We start from the raw sequence: 9,865 nt of genomic DNA on the forward strand, positions 1-9,865 counted from the left end.
GATTCTAATAATATTTGTTTTTTTTAATATAATGTCTAAAATTATTAATAATTTTTCCCCAACTCATAAATAGGAAGATAATGCGCTTCAGCACACTCGAATATATGTTAATGCGTCCAGTCCATGGAACATAGACTTTGAATATTTATGAATGCTGAAATTAAAAAAAAAAAAAGAAAAGAAAAGAAAGATAGGTGAACTAAGAGATGTTTATATATACCAGCGTTAGGGTTATTGTGAAGGAAAGAGTTGGCACAATCACTGGTACAATTGTAAACAACTTGTGTCGGTACGAGCTTGCATTTAATCATGCATAGAACGAAACAAAGTGCAATCCTCCCAGGTAAAAGCTCTACAATGCATCGACTGCCACACTTTTTGGCGCATTTTTTGGTGGATGTTTCCGGTTGGAAATCCGTGGCTACTGCCACTACGACCACCATCGTATCAGTTTCTTCATGCCGTTTCTCTCCTCTTCCACCCTATTCCCCCCCCCCTACGATTCTCCTTTTCTTTTGTGCTTATAAGTAGAACAAAAAACCGTGTTTATATAGGGTTGATGAGAGTTATCCAAGAACAAAATAAAATGAATGAATTTGTGCCATTTTTGAGTAATTTTGGAAAGCCAGAAGTGTAGTAGCATCAAGCCCTTTGATTCTATGGTAATCTCATTAACCCCCACAATCTAATGGTGGAAAATTTGTTTATTTCTAGTTTAAATTTTAGGATTGCTGACATTATGAGTCATAGACATCCATTTATGTATAAATAATCTGTTTATACCTAATAGGGCTGATTGAGTTTATAATCACTTATTATTTTGACACTAGCTCTATCAAAACAATGTGAAAAAAGAAAACCAAATTGAATATAGGGATAAATTTCAAAATTATACATGTACTTTGGTTTAATGTGTAATTGTATACATGAATTTTAATTTGGTGCAATTATACACGTGAAACTCTAATTGCGGCTCAAATGTATACTTCAAACTTTAATTTTGATTTAATCATACGCATTTAAAGAAACAAATATATCAATTTATTTTTATATTGGATAAACATAATTATTTATGTATGCAATATATAACTATAAAATGATGATATATCAATAATTGTGTTAATAATTTATAAGAATTGGATCAAATCAAAATTTCATGTATAAAATTACACAAAATCAAAATTCATGTATACAATTGCACATTAAACCATAATTCATGTATAATTTTAAGATTTATCCCTTGAATATATGATATCAATTTAAGTAAGGATATTATACAATTTACTTTTAAAATCATAGAATTCTTATTTTATTAAAAAAACCCTCCCACATCAATAATTTCTTTTCTTTTGGAAAATAATTAGTACATTATTTAATTTAAAATAATTTTAACTTATTTTTTAAATTTTCAAAAACTTTGTAGATGTGCAATACGTGGTATAAATAATGTTAGTGATTTTAGTCATAAAAATATTTAAAATAAAAAAATATTTCTGTTTTTTAGAAGGATTCTGTTTTAAATAATGTTATAATTTAGACTTAATGATTTTCTAAGCTTAAAAAAATTAAGCTCTTTCGAACTTTTACACTCAATTGAGTCATTGAACTAATAAAATTGGCTGAAAAACTGAATGACTAATGTTGACCGTTAGTATTTAATAGCATTGTTGACATGGTTGTTAACAACAAAAAGAAAAATATTTTAAATTATTTTTCAAATAAGTACACAATGAATCTGGACAACCAGGTCTTTGGGTTCATTTGAATATAGACATCTATTTGTCTAAATACATTTTAAAATTATAAAATTATAAAAATTAAAATTTATAAAAATTATAATAAATTAAATAAAAACATAAAATTTATAAATATATATATATATATCTTTATATTTTAAATAAGAAAACATTTACAATTTATATAATAAAATCAAGATTAACATTTTATTATATTTTTGCCTCATTGTTCAATTTTCTTAAAATATGTTAGTCAAATAATTTTTCAATCGGTGCTGAAGTGGCATTGCCATGTCAAAAATTGGTAGTGACATAACAATAAAATAAAGATACAACTGCATATAAAAGACTGATTGGAAAACTGCTTTATTTAACTAATACTAGACCAAATATAACATATCCGGTTTACTATTTGATAAAGAATGATGTGGATGAATGTGAAAGCGGATCGTAAAGTTTGTCAAAGTTGCGGATTTATCCTACATCTCTAGATGAACGTAAACTGAAACAAGAAACAACGAAAACATATTAGTTGTCACAAAGGAGAGTCAAACGAAATTAAAACGAAAGAAAGATGAATCGACTGGTAAAGAGTCCAAAAGAGAACGAGTTAGGTTTCTTAGATGGAAAGAAACCGTCCTTGGACCTCAAAAAAATGCCCTAACAAGATCTAGAAAAATAAAACACAAACGAATTTGTTAGAAGTGATTTTAAAGACAAAAACAAATTGTTTTGTGCAAGAATGCTTGAAACAACAAGAAAAGATTAAAACTCCTAATTTTGATATGTTTCTTGATGGAACAAGGTAGGAGAACGTCTTTCTTGAAGCAATTTTAACCTAGAACGAAAATTAGTAAAATCAGCAAGCCAAAACAGCAAGAACTAACTTAAATAAGCAAGAAAAGAGAAGATAACGTCCTAAGAAGCCTTGGAAACATTAAGAATTCATAACTCCTTTCAATGGCTCTAATTCTCCCTCCAAGAAAGAGATCTTGACAAGAAAAAGCTTGAAAATAATTCCTACAACCTAAAAGATTATTAAAACAACTTCTAAAAGAAACTCAAGGGTAATTCTTGAAAAAAAAACTCAAAGAGAATTATTATTAATTCAAAAAAACATAAAGCAATTGTGTATATAAGGGTAAACGTCCATGCTACTTATAGGCCCCCAAAATAAGTTTTCCTAACCTTAAGGGAATATCTAACATGACAACTCATCAAATAAAAAAAAAACAAAATAATTCTAAGTGTGGACTTTTAATGTGAATTCAGCCAAATGACTTAAATCGGCTCCTTGGGTTGAATTTTTACATAATGATCCACCTATTAAAATAAAATTAGACCTATAGTTTAAATATTTTACAATTTGAGTCATTTTGATAATTTAGCCTGATATTTAATTAAATTACTTTCCAAACTTTAGGATGGGCTTGTAGACATCTTAATGGACCATTTTTTTAAAAACTTGGTCTTGTGATCCGTTTGCTCTCGAAATTGATCCGTTCAAGCTCATACATGAAATCCAATGGGCCTTGGCTACAAGATTCGGTTTCTTGGACCAAGATTTCCAAGATTTGAAATCTTGATTTTCTTGATTCTTGAAATTGTCCGAAATAGTAAAATTGGACCAATGTTCAGTTTCTTAATTTTTTTGAAAACAAGAAAGTGAATCTTGATTTTCTTTTTCGATCGTGTGCGCATCTAGAGCCTTGGTAATGAAGTCTTGGATGGTCCCGTTCAATTTTGCTCGAATTTGTTTGGTTTTTGACCTTGTTATTGGGTCTTGAGGAAATTTGAGCCCATCACATTCATGAGCCTTTTTTTGGACCTTGAGACTCGCATCAGTATCTTAGTCAATTTATGCCGCAGCGAAAGAAGTCCCACTATGAAGATGCACTTAGAATAGTCAAGTATATTAAAAAGGATCCAGGACAAGGGATATTGTTGTTTGCAAAAGGCATTCTACAATCAGATGCTTATTGTGATTCAGATTGGGTTGCATACGGCATTCCGTATGACAAGGTCAACTTCAGGTTTTTGCGTCAAATTAGGAGATGCACTTGTGTCTTGGAAGTCAAAGAAGCAAGGGACTATTTCTAGATCTTCAGCTAAAGCAGAGTACAGAAGTATGGCAATAGCAGTGGCAAAAGTATGGATAATAGGAGTTAAAATGGAGAAAGTTGTGCAATTGCATTTTGACAACCAGACAGCTCTAAAAATAGCAACAAATCCTATTTATCATGAGAGGATTAAACACATAAAAATCGACTACCATTTTGTAAGGGAAAAAAATCTAAGAATGGTTAAATTGAAACTCAACATGTTTCAACAAAGGAACAAGCTGCAGAAATTATAACAAAGAGCTTGAGTGTTCAACTGCATAACTATCTTGATTCCAAGTTGGGGTCGAAAGATGTTTTTCATCCACCAACTTGAACGAGTTAGGATAGACAATTAGTCTACCATTAATTACTTGATGACCATAATTAATACGAGCTAATTAGGCTACCGTTTCAACACAAAAATTAATATAGACAACTTGGGTTAATTAAATTCCAAGTTTGATATAGCTTACTCCTCCATTTGTAATTTCCGATGATGTTTCCAAAAACAAAGAACTTTTTCATTTACAACTAACGGGAAAGAATTTGTCCTTCCCTCACCAAATCAGTAATTAGATGTTGGGCTAGCCAAATTTGCCAAACAGCTTTAACTGTTGGCTGGGGTTAGATCACTAGGCTAGGATCGGGAAAGAATTTGTCCTTCCCTCACCAAATCAGTAATTAGATGTTGGGCTAGCCAAATTTGCCAAACAGCTTTAACTGCTGGCTGGGGTTAGATCACTAGGCTAGGATATCTCTTTTTGAGTATTAGGCCCAAGCCTGCAGATAACTCAAATTTTATTTATATTTTCTACTTTTTCAAATATAATAATCATTTAATTATAAGTATTTGAAGGTTTGATTGATAGAATTTGTAATTGTGAAGGGTTATTTTTTAATTATTTATAATTAAGATTAAATTAATAAAATTTATAATTATTGATGATTAAATATCTTATTATACCAGTTAAAAAGGTCACCACATCATTTCCTTTAAACAATCTAAAACACCAATAACGAAATTGAAATTTTTATAGTTTGGTGACCAAAATAAAATTACGAATAGTTTGATGACTAATAGTATAGTTTTCCTTTTTTCTTTTTATTTATGTTATTTTAATAATTAGATTGTGAAAATAAAATTCATTGTAACTAATATAAAATATAAAATTATTTTTGTATTTATTTAAAACACATAAAAATGAGAAACCGAAGAAGAAAAAATAAAATAAATATTTTAAATTTCTTTATGAGCCAATAAAGAAGAAAGAGAAAATGAAAGGAAAAATCTTATTAAAATATAAAATATAAATAGCTCAATAATTTTATAATTTGTTTTAATTAAAATATTTATTATAGTATAAATTATTATTTATATTTATATTTATATAAAAGAGAAAGGAAATAATCAGAATTTTTTATACATTAATACAAACATATAATATTATAATTAATTATTAATATAAAAATATTTTTATCTACAGAAAAGAGAAGAGCCCTAGTTAAAATATAAAAATTATTTTAATTATAACCTAATTTATTTATTTTTATTTTTATTTATATAAGAAAATAAAGAATAAAGGAAAAATTAAGAATTGAAAAAAAATACAGAGGTAGGTAAGGCTGAATAAAATTCAATTTGAAAAATCATTATTTTTTAAAATTCAAGTTATTTGTTTGTTTTAATTATTTAGTTTTTGAGTTTAGAGTCAAGGTAAATTTTACAACTCAAGTAATAAATTGATTTAAATACCCATTGGATCCTTGATGGTTTTGGGAAAAAACTACAAATTGGTCCCTCTCAAAAATTTTAAAATATTTATAAAATATTTTTTCTAAAATTTTATAAAAATATGTATAAATTAAAAAATAAAAATTATTTAAAATCTTAATATATAATGATAAATTATAATTTTTAAATAAATTTCCAGTATGATAAGTTTATCATAGTATCTATCTTGTTTTGTTCTCTTATTTTATTTTAATGATTTTCCAAATATATATTATTTATTTATGTTCTTCAACTCAAAATTTAATCATATTTTCGACAAAATTTTAATCGATCCGTTTAAATTTTTTAATTTAACTAACAAAATTATTCGATTCAACTCAACTCGAATTTTATTGGACTTTATTCAAATAGAAAAAAAATCGAGTTAAAATAATTAAATACAACTCTTTAATTCGTTTAAGTCGGAAATTTCCCAAGAAGTATGAAAAAGAAAACTGGTTAAGAAAGCTCTATTTAATTTCTTAATCAGGTTTCTTCCTCGTTCACACTAGAGGTGCTCATGGGCCAGGCCCAAAACAAATTCCGGCCCGAGTCTTAGGCCCGGCCCGAAATATGAGACTAAAATTTTGCTCATGCCCGGCTCGGAAAAAAATTCATAAGCCCGAGCCCGGCCCAGCCCGGCCAATTTTTTAAATAAATACCAAAAAAATTATTTAAAAAATTAAAAAATTTTAAAAAAAGTATTTTAAAAATATTTTAAAAATTAAAAAAATTATTTTAAAAATATTTTAAAATTAAAAAATTTAAAAAACAAATATATTTATTATATTCGGGCCGGGCCCGGGCCAAAAAAGTGGTACCTGAGGCCCGGCCCGTTTTCTAATTGGCCTTATTTTTTTGCCCAAGCCCATATTTCGGGACTATCTTTACCCAAACCCTCCCATATTTTGAGCGGGTTATCGGGCCGGGCCGGGCCACCCGGCCCATGAGCACCTCTAGTTCACACTATCGGTTGCCATTTATTTCAAAACTTTTGACTATGAAATCTCGCAGCGAAAATTTTGCAGTATTCCTCAGCTAAACACGAAGACTAAAAGTCTACCTTTTCCATCTTTATATTGTTGTTTCCTTGTTAACTGCAATTGACAGACCATACACCAAGTCTTTAATCTTTCAACTAATTGCTGTAAGTGCCGTTTGATCCTTCCTTTGGAGATGGATGAAAGGTTGAGAACAGCTGCTCGTGCAGGAAATGTTAGTGATGTGTATACATTAATTCAGAGAGATGGAAATGCTTTGAGGTGTTTTGATGAAGTGGAGTTTATCGAAACTCCGCTACACGTAGCTGCAGAAGAAGGATGCATTGGGTTTGCAATGGAGATGATGAACTTAAAGCCATCATTTGCCAGGAAGCTAAACCAACAAGGTTTGAGCCCAATTCACATTGCAGTTAAAAGAGGGTATAAAGAGATGGTGCTACGCTTCCTAGAGATTGATAAAGGTCTTGCTCGTGTGAAAGGGAAGAAGGGTAAGACTCCCTTGCACATCTTAAGTAAAGCTGGAAACCCTGATGGCTTGGTCGATAGGTTTCTTGAGGTTTGTCCCGAAAGCATCAGAAATGTGACAACTACGAATCGTACTGCTTTGCATATCGCTGCAGAAAGGAATAGATTGGATGTTTTCCAAGTTCTAATCGAAACGCTTAAGAAGCAAAACTACTGTCAAGAAGTGATGAACAGGAAAGACGAAGATGGCAACACTGCACTGCACATAGCTGCTATCAATAATCAACCCCAGGTTCGATCCATCATCTCTTATATATAATTAATATTACATGGATTGTTTTGTATTTCATGGTTGACTAATCGTTGCTTCTCTTTTTTAATATCTCAAATTATTGATTAAATAGATGCTCAAACTACTACTAGAATGCAAAGCTGATAAGCATGAGACCAATGAGGCTGGTTTGACGGCACTGGAGGCAGCGCATCAACAGAACAACATAGAAAGCATTAGCATTCTGCGAGAAGTTTCAAACTTTAGGTATAAGTTGAAGAAACAAATTGACAAGTATGGGTCAAAGGTATCGTCATTAATCTTTGACAATATAGACAATATATCAAGCGAGGACCGCAGTGCCTTACTAGTAGTTTTAGGACTGCTTCTAACAACGACCTACCAAGTCACTCTTAGCCCGCCGGGTGGAGTTTGGCAAGGAGGAGATCGTTTTCAAAATATACCGGGCAAATCAGTCATGGACCAAACCAGCTTTCTTAATTTCTTTGTGCCAACATATGTTGTGTTTATCGCAACGTTTTTTTTAACGTTAGCCCTCCTTAAACCTTTTCCCGTTGGTTTCAGGACAACACTTCAAATACTACTTGCATTTTTGGCAATATGCTTCCATCAGTCAATAAGTTTTATAGCTCCAACAGATTTAGCAAGATATGTCATTTATATATTTTCGATGCTCTTTGTTTTCTTATTGGTGTTGATGGGTATTGCTTATCGGGCGTCGAAATTCATCACTTCAATTCTGGGATTTTGGTTATTCCCATGGTTATTCTTTTTTCTGTATGATGAATTTTGGGAAGGAACCATTATAATTATAGGATATTGTTTATATTCCTCGATTGAATTCTTAGAATTTGGTAGTACTCCTTCCTTCTTAGGCGTTGGTACTCCTTCCTCGTTAGGCGTTGGTACTCCTTCCTCGTTAGGCGTTGGTACTCTTTCCTCGTTGATTTATTTTAGTACGGGCTTATGGTGCTGGTTGTTCATTAGTCTATGTAGGTTCTGCATAAAACGATATTGTACATGTTGTAATTCCTGAATAATCAGATTTATAATTATTCTTATTTTCGACATACTTATATTATAACAATTTATCATATAATACTTTCTTAATACATCTTTGATTTATTTAGTGATTAAAATTCTTTATCGGTAACTCATTCGCGATAATACCTTTCACAATAGTAATTGATACCTTTTAAAAAAAAAGTCATAAAGATAAATTTAGTGCAACATTTAAATCTTAGTCAATTGCTTGTGTTTTGACAGAAAAACTAACTAGACTATTAAAATTTAACAGTACTGACGTGACAACTCATGTGGCATTTTACGCATACTTCACTGGTAACATGGATAAATTTTCTAAAAGGTTTTATGAACTTTTTTTGAAATTTGTTGATTTTTTAAATATTTATTATTTTTTTAAATTTTTATGAATTATTTGTGGACTGTCACATTAGACATTAGTGGCCACATTAATGTCATTAAAATTTTAATAGTTCAACAATTTTTCCATCTAAAACAAGTAATTTAACTAAATTTTAAAGGTTAATAATCAAAATGACCCAAAAAATATAATGGCCAAAATGAAGAAATGAGTAAACATTAAAAACAAAATTTATTATTTTACCAAAAAACCATCAAATTCTATTTCATTACTCAAAATACATAAAAAAAGAAGGAGGCTTTTTCTCTAAATGTCAAAGGTTTTTTTAATCAATTCTCAAAATTCATGTAACTATATTTTGGAATACTAAAAATTCGTAAAATAAAGTACACTAGATTCATCTTGACATCTATATAAGTATAGAGATCCCATTAAATTTAATTTAGACACCTCAACTATTAAAATTAATGCCACCTTAACATTTATGGGTATGAGTCAAAATATTGATTTAAATATTTATTTCACGTAAGTTCAATTATTTTATTCAATTGAAGGAGCCTCAATTTGTATGAGTATTGAGGTCTCACCCAATAAAATACCATACTTGCATTCTTTTAGGTAATATTTGGTGTTTTTTTAATATTATGATTCCAATGAAATTTGACTTCTTGAAATGTCATTATTAGGAATGTGATTATCGGAAAAGTCAATTTACAACGTTTAGTATATATTGAAGTATTGATTAAAATATCAAGAAAGTTATATTTTATGTTTGATTCACTAAGTACTTTCTTATGAATGTAATGATAATTTATTAATTTACCATTATTAAATAAAAGATAATATTTATCTCTTTAATTTTTATAATAAACTTTGTTCTTAATAAATATTTCGATTAAATATTTAATAATAAAATTTAATTGATAATTTCTAAATTATTTTTAACTGATAATTTTAATTGAAAGAAAAATTGTTTCAAATTGGTCTTGCATATATTTTCTAAATATAATAATGCATATATAAAATCATGGATATATAAAACTTATTTTGAAATAAATTTTAAAAATACTTGAAATCACGTTTGTTTTAACTAAAGGCTAACACATAGGAATAT

General features: G+C 29.3%; 1 protein-coding gene across 1 annotated transcript; it reads left to right on the plus strand.

Moving 5' to 3' along the window:
• The first annotated feature begins 6,648 nt into the window (after positions 1-6,648).
• Positions 6,649-8,435, plus strand: LOC128031910 (ankyrin repeat-containing protein BDA1-like). The gene is made up of 2 exons (XM_052620624.1): positions 6,649-7,367; positions 7,480-8,435. Exons 1-2 carry the CDS (start codon positions 6,786-6,788, stop codon positions 8,401-8,403), a joined length of 1,506 nt encoding a protein of 501 aa, XP_052476584.1. The 5' UTR covers positions 6,649-6,785; the 3' UTR covers positions 8,404-8,435.
• The last annotated feature ends 1,430 nt before the right edge of the window (positions 8,436-9,865 follow it).

The sequence above is a fragment of the Gossypium raimondii genome, chromosome 9 (assembly GCF_025698545.1).
Source record: "Gossypium raimondii isolate GPD5lz chromosome 9, ASM2569854v1, whole genome shotgun sequence".
Classification (NCBI taxonomy): Eukaryota; Viridiplantae; Streptophyta; class Magnoliopsida; order Malvales; family Malvaceae; genus Gossypium; species Gossypium raimondii.

Bases quoted from the DNA above. Each gene is read 5' to 3' on its own strand.
- LOC128031910 (XM_052620624.1), top strand. From the start codon at position 6,786: ATGGATGAAAGGTTGAGAACAGCTGCTCGTGCAGGAAATGTTAGTGAT. The intron at 7,368-7,479 runs GTTCGATCCATC...TTGATTAAATAG, and splicing joins CTATCAATAATCAACCCCAG to ATGCTCAAACTACTACTAGA.